Raw genomic sequence first — 17,041 nt, 5'->3', positions numbered from 1 at the left:
TGTAAAGGGTACACCTTCAACTGATCCAACAGCAAAACATTTATCGCCTGCATTGCAAGCTCCACTTACAATCTGATGTAAATTCATTATTGTTTACGAATATTTTATATATATTCACACATTTTTAAAGTTCTTTTTCCTTTTAAATCCGACGTAATATTTTTAAAGGGCAATCAATTTATTGATAATATATAAAAATTGTGTCAGTAGTCAATGTCAGCTGATTTTGACGGCGTGACAGTCGTGCCAACTAATCTTAGATAAGAGAAGATGAAATAATCATAGCACAAATCATATATTGTACTATTAGCAAATGATCTGATTTATTTCATACTGAGCTGATAATTATCAACTCACCTGTTCTTACTTAGATATGGTGGGTTAAATGGAATAACTGAGACATTCATTCTAAACCAAAATACACTTGTCAATACAAAAGTAAAATAAAAATAAATTGGTAAATCTCAACCACGATGTTAATCATTAGGCACTGATAAAAAACAAGAAGATATACCCTCAAACTTTAAGCTACATTTAAATGAGTTCAAATTATTTGAGATTTCATACAAAAGAGACGCAAGGAGAATGTTGATGCGTTCAAATCATATGTTTTGGAGGTACCTCAATTGGAATTGAAAAAATGCCTCGACAATTGGTTCAAACGCATGCAAAAGTGTATTGATCTAAATGGAAGATATGTTGAAAAACAATAAAGCCATATCTAATTATAAATATTTGTTTTAATCACATTATTATACTCTTTCAGTTTTTTTTCGGCTGTATAATGATATGATAATCCTTATGAATTTCCTATGAATTTTCTAACTGTATTTTCTTCCACAAACTTTTCTTAGTTAACACGGTCAGCGCCCCGGTTTCTAAGAAAGTCTTCTCAACAACAAAGTTTCTTCATAATTTGCTACACCATATCGAAATGTCTGACAAACTGAGATATTATTTCGATTAGCCAAAGGAAACGTGAAATAAACCCAAAAAATTGCTTGGTTCACATTTTTGAGATAGGCCTAGGGTCAAAGCAATTGGTAGTGCGGGATCTCTGGTACTTTACTACACAATACAGAATAAGTCTACTTACGATTAAGGGGAGTTTACACAGTGCCAGTTGCTGGGCTGGTCAGTAAACAGTAGCTGTACTTGGCGAGTGGGGACCAAAATATGCAGTTGCTCACCCGTTTACACCTAGTTAAGTAGCTGTACGGTATCAAAATTCTACGAGGCAGTGAGCTTGCGCCATTCCGCCATCTTAAGAAGTTCGGCGAGCGCGCCGTCGCCTCGCGTCTACTGTCTAGCAAGATACTGTACTCGCCGTTCAAATTAAACGAATAGGATGCGAGCTACTGGCTTAATGTCTCGTGGGGGAAGGCAAGTGGCCAGTTAAATCAAAAAATCTTGGAGTTACTCGCATTCAGTAGCTGCCCATCCTTGAAGAGACAGTAGCTCGGCGGATCCATTTAAACGGTAACAATAGCTGGCATACAGTTACTTGCCGTCTCAACTGACCCGTTAGCTCGCACCGTGTAAACTCGCCTTTAGGAATAGATAGGCGAGTGTGCGAGTGTAACCAAACTTCAAGTAGTTACATAATGTAAAATTGTCTTGATAAGCCTAATTCAAAAAAATGTTTAAATACATATATGTAACAAAGTGTTGAGTTATGAAAATTATTTCTCCATTATTAAAAATGAAATTTAAATGTTTTCTTTTTCCCTCGACTATCTTGAACTAATGATTGGTTTTTGTTCCGTTGACAGTACTTCATTTATATTTGTGCGTATGTGTATCGTGTGGAGAGCGCATGATCTCTTGCATGTGTGGAAGAGCTCATGAGGACGACGTGTTCCTTGACAGGTTCAGTTCTATGTAACATGTTCTATTGTAAAGGTGTTTCTTTTATTATTCTTATTAACAGACAATAAAGCCTTTCTTATAACGAGTGATTTGTTTGATTAACCACGTACCTTAACATGTTTTATCTAAAAGACGTTCTTCAAAACGTGAAGATCACAATCTAATTTTTTTTTAATGTACAGATCAAAAAGTTAAAAATTAGATGATTTTATTTCAAAAGTGCGAAACGAAATTCAAACGAATGTTTGAATACAAAGTAATCCACGTTTCGTAATATTTGTGCGGGGGTTTTCTTATTGGGATTGAGTTAGTTGCCATTGATTAATCATTATGATAAAAAAATTGCATGGATATATCACGAGGAAGTTCCAGTTAATGATACTGTATGCGGTTTCCTCTATAATTCAGATAAAATTATTCATTTACACTGTTTCATCACATATGATTATTCTTATTATGCGAATAATTGTATCTAAAAGCGTTTTTGTTTTGTGTTTGTTTAGTAGATAATATTGTGTATACTTAGAACTAGTCCAACCACACCATTAGCAATTGAGGATGAACTTAAACAAAGTAAGAATTTTGAGCGAGGAACAATTAATAAAAGCTATAAGAGAAGTAAGTTTGAATTTATATTATTGTTGAATATAAAAGTTAGCAAAAAATGGAGCGATAACAACAGTTGTAGTTTTTTGGAGATAAATAGAAAAATTAACACATTCATTATAAATTACTTAACAAGCATCGTTATTATTGTCTATACAGCGTGTTACAGGACTTGATGCAAAAAATTCGGGAGTAAATAGATGACGTGAAAATAATGCTGTGACATAAGAAAATTTTCTCATTCTTAGTTATAGGCCTACAAAGTTGCGAATTCAGAGCTTATATTTAAGTATATTTTCTAAATTATACATTCGAACAGTATAAATTTTCAATGGAATGTGTTTGTCTGAATAAATAATTCTACATTACTATCTGTAGGCCAGGGCGGCTCATGCCAAATGGTTAACAATTCGTAACATTTACAGAGACAATCTGTACAAACGAAAGATAGCAAAAATTAATTTTTAAATCGATTTTTTAACAAAAAGAAAGATTTTTAGATCGTTGTACATGTCAAGGAAACTGTTCGCCATACAGACATATTCTGGAGAAAATTATCATAAATTGTGATTATTTATTGAAAATACATACTTACAGAAGGTATAAAAACATAGACAAATATTTCTAATTGAATTGTATACTATCGAACATCGTGTTACTTACATAAGGAAAAATTTAGTTGGTTAGTCTACAACTTATCATATGAGAATTTTTCTTATGTCACAGTAATATTTTCATGTCATCTACTCACTCCCGAGCTTTTCACATCAAGTCCCGAAGCACTCTGGACTATATATTAACCTTTAGAACCCTTGCAACCCTTTTGTTAATAAAATTGAAGATAAATTATCGAATTATAAACATGGCAGGAAAGAGAAAATCGCGGTAGGACACCTCTTTTTGCTTTTGGCAAATCTTATTTTCCCAGGAAAATGGGAATTCAAAGAGTTTCCTATTAATCGTGAAAACTATATTACATGTACGAAGTGGGTACCTTGCACTTCTACACAGTTCCAGAGACTACAGATGATATGTCTTTGAACTTGGAAGAGCATTCCAGGATTCTGCCTGATAAGCGTCACAATGGAAGTTTATTTTATCGATCATTCCGTTCCTTTCGTTTACCGGTGTTGCTTATACCTAACTTTTAAGGTATCCCCAAAAAACTGGATCCTTTTTATTTGATTCAGGGGAACGTGGTTTCATAGCATCTTTTCATCGTCACGGTTCTGAGTTAAAGGACACTTCATTCCTTAATAATCTATTTTCTACGGACAACAATAACGATGAGAAGGGGTGGGTAATACAATATCTACCCGGGGTATATAGCTTACTAAAAATATATTCTCTATTCCCTTTGAATATGTTTGTAAGTAAGTAATATCCATTTTACACCATGAATTTTCAATTTTAGAATGGGTATGAAGGAATTGCTAATATTTTAGAAAATAAAGGACTTAACGGACACTCATTTTTGGTAAGTAAAGATATTTAAAAAATGTAAAGAAGGGAAAAAATGAAACGCAATTTTCTTTAACTATAATTTTCGTTCTGATCAAAGAAACTAAGATCTTCACAAGCAAGGATATTTTACAGTGTTAACAGCTTGCAGGTGATGAATTGAGCCCGTTTTCATTCCTATAATATATATTACGAATAAATAACACCAAAAACATTTTTATCAATCTTTTAGTAGATAGTTGAAATATTTAATAAAGTTATACCTCTAATATTTTCGTATGATATAACATTTGTACAAATACAGAGTGAGTTTTATGTATAGAACGCCTCAATTTTTGTGCTCAAGGGTTTGTGTCATGTTAGAAGTAGATCCACATTTGTGAAGTAGAGAAATTACGAATTTTTGAAAATATACTGTAAAGGCGATTACAGCAGATGTTCAAAATGTTATCCATTTATTTCAATACATCAATCAATGCGATTTTTGAAACTTTGCAATACATTTTGCAACATCCCTGACTGCTGAATTCTTCTGTGGTAATGATATCTTTTAATTCCTGAATATTGGCAGGTTCTGTTTTATAAGCGATGTTTTTTAATTGACCCCACAGGAAATAGTCTAAAGGATTATTGTCGGATGATCGCGGGGCCCATTCGATAAAAGCACACCTTTCACCTATTTTCCAATAATTCTAAATACGCCGGACCATTTAGTTGCTCTCAATGAAAAAGGGACCAATTATTTTGTCGTCTATTATTCCAGCCCATACATTCAGTTTTTCGGGATATTGGGAGTGGGATTCACGCTTCCAACGGGGATTGTTACGTGACCAGTATCTACAATCATGCCGATTTACGTTTCCATTAATTCAAAAAGTGGCCTCATCGCAAAACTTAACATTACTTAAAAATTTGGATCGTTTAGATTGTAACATTCTTCCATCATTAGGTCTGTAAATTCTTCCCGTCTATCAAAATCGTCATCTGACAACTATTGATCCAACTTTACCTTGTATGGACGGAATTTATTATCACGTGAAATTTTTATTACAGATGTTTGCGAATTATCGAATTCCTTGGATATTTGGACATATAACAGGACACAAACATCTAAAGATTTGTTTTCAGTTGATGCAGTTTTTCTGCAATAGTACACATAAACATAGACAAAATTATTATTGATAAAAATTGAGATAATTGATTCGAATTTTTGTTTATTTTCTGCTAATTCAGCAATAAATAGATTCTTCATTCCATTGTTTTTACAGTTTTTTTTATAAATGTTTCTATTCACTACTGGAAATTTTGGAGCTCATATAAGATTATTCATTACAAATAATGATAAAAGAGCTAAATACGAGGGTTGATGAAGAATATTATGAATTAATTTGTTTAGAAAGTCAATTGTCGTGATAGCAGTTTTTAAGCCCTCTTAAGCTCTCAAATAGTCAATCGCTTGTTTACACAAAACAGTTTTCCAACTTTTTGAACATTTATACCTGTTTTCGAGGTCGAAATTGCTTATACTACTTATAAACAGTCTCCATACTTACTACTTCATCATCATAGACAAATTTTAACATTTCTTGAGCTACTTAGATGTTTTTTCTAACTTGTCTCTAAAGAGAATGTAGTAAGAGTGGTTTAAAATTTGTCTCATGTTCATTATCCATACTTTTTTATCAGACATCTTACAACAATTTTGCAAATCGAGGGTTTGAAATTAAAATAACAGAAAATGACCCATGAAGATTTTAATTTTATTGATTTTTTTTATTTTAGGAGTGTAATGAATTACAAACTATCAGCTGGGGGTTATCTCGGTTTCAAAAAAAGAGTATTTTCAATTTCATAAATGAAGTGAAATCAAATCCAGCTATTCTAGTGAAATCAGAATATACAATACGCCAAATTAAACCCAAGCCTTCCCTTCCTTCTACACCCAAGCCCTCCCTTCCTTCTACACCCAAACCTACTCTTAGATCAACACAACAGAAAAATGTGAACCTAACCTTAAAATCTAACTTGATCACTAGTAAATCATCGGTTACTAAAAGACCACAAAATAATGCTGATTTGCCGGTGTCACAATATAAGGTTTCTATTAATAATGTTGATAGTAACGAAGTTAAAAGAAAAATTAGCTTATTCTCATCGACCCAATCACCTAGTGCCCAATTCAATGAGATTAACCCAAACTTTCAACACCCATCACCATCTGAACAAAATCAACCATTTGAACGTATAAGAAAAACTGCAAGATCTCATCCAATCGAACCTGAAGCTTCTGAAAATAACGAAACATCCAAAATTAATAAACCATTTCTACCAGAACCATCTTCAAAGGCAAGACCACCTTGCCCTCTGCCAACAAAGAAATTTGAAGAAAAATTAATATCAGATGGTGGATATCTCACACCTACAGATCTAGACATTGGTAACAGTCCCACTGGAGATGAAAACTCTCCCAAATCATTTTTAGGATCAACATTCTTACATAAAAATAAATTTCGGGGAGACACGGATCCTGATGATGAACCAGACGCTATATATGAATGTCCTCCAAATGAACAGGCTTCGACATGTTTTAAACATCCAATACTACCATCAGTAGAATCAAATAAGTCTCCAAATATTAGTAAAAGACCTTTGCCCAATTATGGAATAGAAGCTCAGAAAATTAGCCCAATTAATGTAAAGGTTCCAGTAGAAACCGTTGATGATGATGATGATGATGAAGACCAGCCGAATATATATGATCAAGTAGAGGATCAAAATGCCACTAATAATAATCCAAGACATATGGTACGAATATTCTCTACTCAATAAAAAAAAAAAAAATAAAATAAAATTCGTATGTAATGCAACGTTCTGTTCTTAATTACGTATGTTTAGAATTGAATTCAAGATACGAGAGAATTCCTTAACATTCTATAACATTGTTCCTCCGCTCATGAATACGTTCCACGTTTGTAGTTGAAGGGTAAATATATGGTGGTTGACTTCTAGAAATAATATTTCAAAACATTTTGATTGTGATTTTATGAATAATATACACTTTTTGGTTATTAGTTTCTCCACCTTTGTGCTTAAAGAGGTAATAGTCGCGATTTCAAAGTGTGAATCAATAGAACCTTGCATTGCTTTGGTGCTTTTAATACAATTTATTTACTTAAAAATAATCATCAAACTCTTGTGGGGATGAAAGATTTTTCAATGAACAAAAAACAATGAAAACTAATGTTTTAGAACTCCCTGGCAAATATAAAAAACGAACAGTCATCAAATACTATACAAAGGAAATATACCTCTGATGTGAATGTGGAAAGAGACAAACGTCCACTTAATTTCCTCGGAAGCTTGGGAAATATCGGCAAATATATAGTGGATCGATACAAATCGACAAGAGATACTTCAAACTACGAAAATCATACTTTTGAAACAGAACATACATCTCATTCAATGAATAGTTATTCTTATAAAGATCGTCCTCTACCGGAAATACCAAATACTGAAGATTTTAATGAAATTAAGGAAAGTGAAAGTGTTAAAAATGCTGATGTTACGAGAAACTTACCTAGAGAACCATTGCTTCATACACAAGACAACGATGCAGAAGAGGAGGGAGATGATATGGTTTATGAAAATCTTAAGGAAAAAACAAGGAAACTTTGTTCATGTAAAGTATACTTATTTGAAATTTACTCAATTCTTTGAATGATTTTATCTACTAGTACACACTAATTTATGTATTAATTCTGCTTTTGTGTAATTTTTTCTTGTATTCACCGTGCATGTAACAACTGTAGTTATTAGTCCCAATAACAATAAATAATATATTGGGTATTTCGGGACTTGATGCAAAAAAATTATGATAATTTTACTCAGAATGTTTGTTTATGGTGAACGGTTTCCTTGGCATGTACAACGATCTAAAAATCTAACTACATATTTTCTAAACCATGAATTTTATCGAGTACAGTAGTTTTGGTTAAAAAATCGATTAAAAAATTCATTTTTGCCATCTTTACATCATAACTTTAAAGGCCTATAATTCAGAAACGAGAGATCGTATGAGAAATTTGTTTTGTCACAGCAATATTTTCATATCATCAAGTCCCTGTATATATAATTCTTATAAAATATATTAGGTTAATACAATTTTATTTCAGTATATTGACTAGATAAATATTTTGGAATCAAGCTTTTTTTCTTCTAGGAACTGAATCACTTTATTCAATTGGTATGCTAAATTTAAAATATCTTTCAAGTTCGATATTATACTAATAGACGGAGAGTTATTCGACGTTCCTGGAAATTTCTTTCATATCCGACCAGCGCTGACTTTAAGAACTGCCGTTTGGTGATGAAGTTTGTTCTTCCGGTTTACAAACTGAAGCCGCGCGCACCTGAACGACCACATTTTTTGTAGCTAGCTTTGGTGCTATAAGGCCATAACGTCTCGTGGCATAGTTTGGATACTTAGACAGAATATATTTTACCGTAAGCTTCGTATGATAATGTTTTGGAGGAGGAGCTGCTGACATTGTCAAATATAATGTCAATGTCACACATAAGAAAGCAGCTAATATACTTCAAAATGGCAACTAAACTTAGTGAATGTATTGACTATTGATTATTGAATGAGCCGAAGTAACTTGATTCCAAATATTTTATCTGGTATTACGATTTAGATTTTTCTTGCAAGCTTTTACGTCTCCATATATTTGGAGGTTAGTCATGGAGTTGAGAAAGGTGGCTTCTTTTCCGAAGCAATCGGCTTTTTCGTTACCTATAATACCAAAGTGAGCCCATTAATAGTTTTTGGAATATTTTGATATTCCAGCAGTTCATATTTGTCATATATTCTGGAACTAAAGGATTTTTGGTATAAGCATGTTTGAGATACCAAGACACCAAATAGTTTAACAAAAAAAAAACGGTATAGAAAGAGAAAATTTTATAGGATCGATGTGTTTTTCTGATGATGTTACAGAGCATGTAGCTCCAGCTACGATCTTTGAGGTTATACTGTTTACTTTTCAATAATTCAAGAGTAAAACATATGCAACTTATGTTACTTGTTTATTGAATTTGCTGAGGGATAGATCATATTGAGGTGGAGTTTTTTACCAGGATGGTATTTTCGAAAGTGGTATGGAATAAGAATATTTTTGTTGGTCTGACAAAGGAAGAGGACGTGCGATTAAATTACACGGAGGCTCTAAATAGATGTCGAGTTGATGATATCAAAGAATACATTGGATTTGAGGAATTAAATAAGATAAATGCAGTATAGAAGAGGAAGGAATATTGCCATTTGATCCAGAGAGGAAGTTCATTGACTTCACAATTAAGGCTTTCAGCGGGGCTTCTGTACAGAGTAGAAAAGTTTTAGCTGGGATTCAATCATTTGCAGACATGTAAATGATGCTCAATATCAATCGAATTTAGACGGGTTAGTGTTTTGAGCAATTAATAGTAAGGATAAACGAAGAGATTAAAAAATCATTATAATGAATTGGATGAAGCAAGAAAATAAGGAGTACAGCTGTCAGGACTGTCGACAGAAGAAGAATGACATAAAAGTTTTTGACATTTTGTACAAAAAAGAAGTCGAATATTTTGGCGATTTCTGTACTTTCTCTATCTGAAAGAAGAGAAAGTAAAAAAACTCCAATTACATTAAAACACTTTAAATAAAAGGTTTCTTGTAATCTTGAGGTGACATTGCCCGCTCGAATAACAATTAACAGATTGGTGCTGGAACGAAATTTCAAGTGGATTAGATTCTTCATTACATTTACTAATAATAATAATAAGTGTCTAGTATTGAAGAGCTCAAATTTTCATGGAAAACACACAAATAAAAACAGATAATTGGTGATAACACTTATCAGGAACGACTTTCAAACTATAGAATAGCTCATAGACATTGAAGATGAATGTTTCAGTGACTGCAGCGCCTCAAACGACCTTCCAGCTATTTATTATGGAGGCGCGAAACCGTTTTTTAAAAGAGGGCAAAGATACCCCAGAGGACAAAGTCACACCACTCGGTGGTATTTCCATCAAGTCATCGTGTATAGAAAATGCATTTTTGATATATTTTAGAGAGCTTGGCGCTAAATATATAAAATCTTTTCGTGTCAAAAGTACCCTCAATATAAATAATGGAGTTATATAGTTAAAAACCAAACACTTTTACGACATAATTCAATAGTTTTATAAACGAAGCTCCTGATGAGAAATATCTAGCAATATTGATAGAAGATCTCACAATAAACAAAAATAGCAAGAAAATTATGATTATATATAATTATACTTTGGATTTCAAAATGGTTACTATCAATGGTATTTATAAATTTTGAACAGAATATTTGATACGTTTTTGGTATTTTAGATGAACCTGATCTGTATGAAAACAACGAAACTGTACGTTGCTCTAGAGACAAATCGCCTTTACCAAAGCACCAATTTTTGAGAGATTCATTAGCTCATAAACTTTCCAAAGCGCTTAAAATGAGAGATTTGACAATGAAAGCCGAGAGTTTGTCTAATCCTGAACCTTCTGATGAAGAAGAGCAGTGGACATACGACAATATTGATGAAACTGATCAGCCAGAAGCAGACGAACCTATCGAGGAAGACACAGACGAAGAACAAGAGGAATATATTGACTCAATATGTGAGTTTATTTTTTCATAATTCATTTGTTAGTGGTAATTTGGGAATGTAGAGTAGTAAAGACATCTATTTGTATCAATTTTCAAAGATTTGAATAGTATGTCCGTTCAGAATTCAAACACTAATGAATGAGAGAACTGGGCCGCACTATACAACATCGAAACTTGTCAGCGATTTACGCATCTCTTCATTATAGTGATAATATGGACGAGAAAATCAATTAATTCAATATTCGTCGTGGCATTTGCTAAAGAAGTAGTTGTTTCTTGCTTCCCTAGAGCGCTTCCAGAGCGCTTGTACAATCATCACTGAATGTACTAAACCATAGATTATACTTTGTGTAGATGCTTCGGCAGATGTTAAAACGAATGCTATTTTAGTTTGGATAGAAGATTCACTCCTTGAACATACTCGTAAAGTCATCTTTATCTACACTATCTGACAACGTTTGACTTTCTTGATTAGCGCCAAACGTATTTATAATAAAATTTGTATGGAATTTATGAATGGTCACCTCAAAAACTCAAAAAAAAACAGAGAAACAGGTACAAACATAAAAAAAAACCGACTGAGTAAAATTCAGAAGGTTAACAAGACAGATGTTAGGACCGATTACAGAAATAACCAGTTATAAAACGCTAGAGGAGCAGGTCTGTTTCTTCGAAGAAGTACTATCAGAAACGATCAAGAACAAAGTAATACGATGATTGTAGCAAACAAATACGGCAAATGCAAAAATATAGGTGACGACGATCTAAAAAATTTGATTAAGGAAAAAATCGAATAGCTAGAAGAGTCCAAAGGACACAAAACCCTGAAGAAAAGAGGAGAATCAGGGATATAAAGAAGGAAATTGAGGAGCAATTACGGGAACACAGGGCAAGGAAAGGAACAAGAAGGATAAAGGAATTGAATCCGCAAAAACTCGACATATGGAAATATATTGGAAGTCCTCAGGGAAGAAAGGAAGATGATAGATAAAACAAAACATCAACGATTACCCAGCCGAGGAGGATCAAGAAATCCTAGGATTTGTAACATCGATGAAAATAGAAGAGCACTAAGAAACATACCGAAAAAGGTAGAATATCATTTGAACATAATAAACGGCATGTTATGGACCAAGCACTTCCCATCGAGATGGAAACAAGCAGATATCATCATGCTGAGAAAAACCGGAAAAAATCTCACTTTTCCGCAAAACTGCGGATCAATAAGTTTGCTACATGCCATGAGTGAAATCGCAGAGAGAGTGAGCAGAAGAGTTCGACTTAGAGAGAAACCACAGCACCGAACAGCAAATCTTGAGTCTAGTAGAATATACTATTCAAGGAACGAATCCACAGGGGTAATCTTCCTAGACATAATTAAAGCTTTCGTTCGAGTGGCTTGCTTTAAAAGATAAAAGAGGTAGGATACACTGAGTCGCTCATAAAACTTCTAAGCACTTCCTCAAAGACAGAAAGTTTCAGGTTAAGGTTTTAAACGAGAGATCGGAAGTCAGAAAGCAGCTGCCGGCAGTACCGCAAGGAGCGGAGTGAAGGTGAAAAACATCAGGAAAAGACTCCAAAACGCTGCAAACGAGATAGACGAATGGTGTAAAACGTGGAAAATAGAAATAAAATTCGAGAAAAGACATACCATTCTCTATAAGAAAAGAAGGAACCACCGATCAGAATATAAGAATCAACGACCAAGAAATTCAGTGGCCAAATATCTAGGCGTTACGTTGGATAAAGATTTCACTTTCAACGAACACGTGAAAAATACAAAGTGAGACAATCGAGAGCAAGACTCTGGGAATTAATCGGTATAGAAAGCAAGCTAAAGACGGAAACAAAACTCAGCTTTATTAAGAGTAAAATAATACCAATTATGATATACATATGCAAATCGAACAGGATAAAACACTGAGACAAGCATTGATTGTCCAAAAGCCAATAAGAAGCTAGCAACTATACGAAGAAATGGGACCGCAAAAGTATTGGCAACACGAAACCTCACACAAAAAAAAACAATAAATAATACAAAAAAGACATAAATATAAATAATAAAAAGAAACAAAAAAATTTTCTTCCAAGATCCTAGATCTTCCGAATCAACCCACAACAGGACACCCTTGGTAACTCTGTACTTCATAACCAAGTGCCGAGTTGTACATCGGGAATATCTGTAAAGAAGGGGAAGGACCACTCGGATTAGATCTTTTCTTGCTGAAGAATGTTGGAAAGGGTTTATCCGAGGCAGTGAAAACATACACCCGCATGAAGACGTTCAGACATCCAAGAAGACCAGAGTGTATATCCAACAGGTTAGCTTTTAAGAAAAAGAGAAGAATGAGTCTACGCCCGAAACTTCGACGCGAACGAGGATGAGGACCTCTCAAAATGACAGGGGGTGGTGGAATGTCCTTTGTATCCATCTGCGGGGATTTATCCGGGGTAGATGCTTAGAGGGACGAGCTTCATCACTAAAATTGCAGCTAATTTGGGAGAAAGGTAAATGCTAATTTTGAGGAGAAACTATATCATATATCATATATAACTATATCAGTAAAAAGGTTTACTGAATTAAGTGTATCGATAGAACTACAAGCATTTCGATGTATCTCTTTAATTTCTTCAATTTCTCATTTCCTAGATCTTTTGATATATTAATGCATCCAAATGTTCTTGATTTTAGGTCTCTTCTTTTTTAAAATTAGATTTTTTTTTATTTTTGGAGGAAAGATAATATTTGAAGTTTCGACTTTTCGAATATTTACTTTCAGGTGGTTAAACGTAGGAAATAGTTTCATTTGAACAATTTGATAAAGAATATTTTAAGAGATATTTATTATAACTAAGAAGGTTCAAAAATAGCTCAATGAGTTTAATTCAACATTAAATATTCGAAGGAGTGATTATTACCTTTAAGAGATTGAAAAAGTTACAAAATAATTTGTTTCATGTATGATGAATTGACTACAATTATTTTTATTAAGATAAAAAATCAGGCATATTGTCAATTAGTTATTTTTCCACTTTTCTGAAGTATTTTTTGTTTTTAGTTGACATCAACAACGAACCGTTCTTCAGAAATATCGATCGAAAGGGTGCCAAAAGACTTTTGGCGAATTTAACAGACGGAGCTTTCTTATTTCGTCCTAGTGAAAAGTATTTCTTAGTGTTAACTATCAAATTCAACGGAAAATTCCATAATTTAGGTATTGAACGAACAGTTGATAATAAAATTCGTCTTAATGCTGATATGAAAAGCATTTCACCAGAATTTGGAACTATGAGGGCTTTTGTTGATTATTTCACAAAAGAACCAGTTACCTTTAAAGAAAACAATGGTAATTTGGTGGAAATTTTTTTGAATCCCGTTCTTCCTGTAGATATATTTTGAATATCCAAAATTTTATTTATAATGGATATTTGGTATTGAAATAAATGTGTGCAATTATGGTCTTTTGTTTTAATAAATATAACCTAACAAATCAAAGAGAATAAGATAAATGATATATAGAAAAGAAAACGCTCATGTGCAAGTGAAACAAGTTCAAAATTACACAATGAAAACGACTTTTATAGGTTGCAAAATCCATGAAATAAAACGAGTATACAAAATTTGCTATAAATCAGCAAAAGAATTTGTTAAATCACAATAATGTATAAATAGAGAAATAGAGAAAAAATTCTGTATGGGAAAAATCTTATTTTGATTAATTTTTTACTAATAATACCCAAAATTTTTCTCGTTTCGGTACATCTACAGCTTTACAGGAATTAAAAGCAAATATCTAGAACTTGCTACATATTTCCTTTAAGGAGATATCGATGAAGCGCGCGCACAATAAAGCGGTTAAAATTGTCTTTAAGCACTTTAAATTCAACTATTAGAATATTTTGCGTACTTCACTTTACTTTCAGAATCTCTTTTTAATGCTTCAATTCACGTTATTATCGTTTTTTGGAAGATTATTCAAATCATGTTCATGTTATTGCCTTAACATTGAAGACATATGAATAACTTTAAACCTCTTCGCAAAACCTTCTCTAATAGTGATACAAGCAATGTAAATCAATCAGCTTGTAGTTGTATAGCAAATTCCAATGAGACAGTTTATAAATACGTTCAGTCATTATAGAATTAGCGACATTCTTTTCTCTATATGCTAGAACATTTCTACCATTATCTTAAAAAAGATAAAGCAAGAATAATATCTGCCTTTCATTCATGTTTTTCAATATTTACCCACGACAAAAACAGTTTCAATTATATAAATTTTAAAGTTAACCCATCGGTAAGATCTACGTATTCTTTTGACAGATAACATCAGTAACATGGCGAAAGCTGATAATACAGAATAGCCCGAAATAAACAGTACAGAAACTGAAATATAGGTGTCACTATGTGCGCGCTGTCAAATTCAAGTTAACTAGAATAGACCTGACAAAGCTCTGACTTGTCAGCAACGCAAAAACGGAAAATTACATTTTCTACGACCGTGCGATTTAATCCACTTTCCCTCACGCATTCTAGTTTTGAAAGTGTCACTTTCCCGCACTAGTGCGAGAAAGTAAAATTATGCAAATTTTGACCTTATTAGATAGTTTTTTACTTTGAGATTATAACTATTGTTACTACAGATAAATAAATATTTACGAAATAGTCCATCAAATAAAAATTAAACCTTTTCTAGCTTTTAGTAGCATTTTTAATTTTTTGAAAATATAAAATAATACAGATATTTTTTATATAACCATGTAATTGTTACTAAAACGTCAAAGTTGTTCAAAACGTCTTGGAAGTGACCGAATAAGTGCAACTTTCTTCTAAATTAAACCACATTAAACCGAATCCGATACAATAATATTAATGGATTCATCCGACGAAGAACTTCCCGAAACCGTTTTGAAGGCTGCAAATGAAACTAATTCTGAGCTGTTGTTACCTGCCAAATGACTTAAAACCGTTGCCGTCACCGTCATCGTCATCTTTATGCGACCTGCAACCGATGCCATCCTCATTGACGTCATCTACCTTCCAGTTGAAACCAAATAACTCCACTGGACCGGCAATTCTTACTAGTCTACAGAATACAACAAATTGTGTTTTCAATATTAATATTTATAATAATTAGTGGATTTTAGTTAAAGTTTTGTATATTATTATGTTTGTTGGAATAAAATTATTTTTGAAAAACGGGTTGGTATACTTTTTTGTATATACGGTCGTAGAAAAAATAATGTTCCTAACACATGCGTAAAGTGTCTTTCCCGCCCTTGACCGCTTGCCCGAACTCCGCTCCGCGTCGTTCGGGACAACTGCAGTTGCGTGCGGGAAAGTATCACTTTCCGCACTTGTTAGGAAAATAACTATTTCTACGACCGTGCGTTTTAACCCACTTTCCCGCACGCATTTTAGTTTTGAAAAATTATGCAAATTTTGACCTTAGGTCAAAATTAGGTTAGGTTAGGTGTTAGGAAAATGTGATGCTAGTAACGCAATGAAAATAGTTACAATATATTAATTGTTAGGGTATTGAATTGAAAAGAAGTGTTATGAAAGTAGAAGCGTCACAGGTGTGACATATAAAAGTTGTATGAAACTAGTAATATTAAGGAAGGCATTATGAAAAGAAAAGTTATGAAAGTACGAGAAATAAGATTAACTAAAAATTAGTGGGTTAGGTTACTTTAGGTTAGGTTAGATGTTATGAACGTACTAGAAATAACATTAACTAAAAATTAATGGGTTAGGTTAGGTTGGGCTAGGTTACCTTAGGTTAGGTTAGATGTTATGTAAGTAGGAGAAAAAACATTAACTGAAAATTATTGGGTTAGGTTAAGTTAGATTAGGTTAGGTGTTATGAAAGTAGAAGCCGTCCGAGGTGTAACACAAGGAATATATTACATATATTAAAAATGGAGAAAATTAACTCGTTTATTATTTATTTGGGCTTTTTCACAATATTCACCCTTTAGCACTTAATAAGCACCTTATTTTATTACCCCAACAATCAATGTATTGTAATTATTTTCATTGCGTTGCTACCATCAAGTTTTCCTAGCACCGCAGCTTTGAGTATTCCGTTACTATGAAAATACAAATTTTTAAACTTGGCACCTAATTAGCACCTAATTTTGGCATTTCCTAAATGGAATTTCCCGACTTTGCGTTGCTGGCGAGACGGAGCTACCTGACAAGACGAGAGGAGAAAATATTTCTAGTAAAGTATAATTTTCGCTTATACAGAATCGGCCAACGTAATGGTGCTAGATTGCGATACGTATGTGATAAATTCACACAAAAGTTTGATAAACGTTCTCCAAGTAATGCTGTCATTTTAAAGGTTATTGAAATTTTCAAAAATACGGGTAATGAATTATGTCATCGAAAAGGAAACTCGAGGCGTCCGAGGACAGTTAAC

At 33.1% G+C, this 17,041-nt stretch overlaps 2 protein-coding genes across 5 annotated transcripts in view; one reads left to right on the top strand and one right to left on the bottom strand.

Moving 5' to 3' along the window:
• Positions 1 to 234, bottom strand: part of LOC130442473 (dmX-like protein 2) — a 29,417-nt gene extending 29,183 nt beyond the window's left edge. For 3 of the 4 annotated variants that reach the window (XM_056776620.1, XM_056776622.1, XM_056776623.1), the window contains exon 1: positions 1 to 223. In XM_056776620.1, the coding sequence (XP_056632598.1) occupies positions 1 to 87 (87 nt within the window). In that variant the 5' untranslated portion in view covers positions 88 to 223. The other variant, XM_056776621.1, reaches the window with a different exon arrangement.
• A 2,041-nt stretch (positions 235 to 2,275) lies between these two features.
• Positions 2,276 to 14,072, top strand: LOC130442719 (uncharacterized). Its single transcript, XM_056777058.1, has 6 exons — positions 2,276 to 2,487; positions 3,890 to 3,952; positions 5,719 to 6,741; positions 7,186 to 7,615; positions 10,340 to 10,624; positions 13,673 to 14,072. The coding sequence occupies exons 1-6, from the start codon at positions 2,428 to 2,430 to the stop codon at positions 14,011 to 14,013; spliced, it is 2,202 nt and encodes a 733-aa protein (XP_056633036.1). The 5' UTR covers positions 2,276 to 2,427; the 3' UTR covers positions 14,014 to 14,072.
• The last annotated feature ends 2,969 nt before the right edge of the window (positions 14,073 to 17,041 follow it).

Source organism: Diorhabda sublineata, chromosome 4 (assembly GCF_026230105.1).
Source record: "Diorhabda sublineata isolate icDioSubl1.1 chromosome 4, icDioSubl1.1, whole genome shotgun sequence".
NCBI classification, from domain to species: domain Eukaryota; kingdom Metazoa; phylum Arthropoda; class Insecta; order Coleoptera; family Chrysomelidae; genus Diorhabda; species Diorhabda sublineata.
Note: the sequence above shows the minus strand (reverse complement) of the source record. Positions and strands in the feature narration are given on the sequence as shown.

Excerpts from the sequence above, each read along its gene's own strand:
- LOC130442719 (XM_056777058.1), top strand. The coding sequence starts at position 2,428 with ATGAACTTAAACAAAGTAAGAATTTTGAGCGAGGAACAATTAATAAAA. Across the intron at positions 6,742-7,185 it reads ATAATAATCCAAGACATATG|AACTCCCTGGCAAATATAAA; the intron begins GTACGAATATTC and ends CTAATGTTTTAG. Across the intron at positions 10,625-13,672 it reads GGAATATATTGACTCAATAT|TTGACATCAACAACGAACCG; the intron begins GTGAGTTTATTT and ends TTTTGTTTTTAG.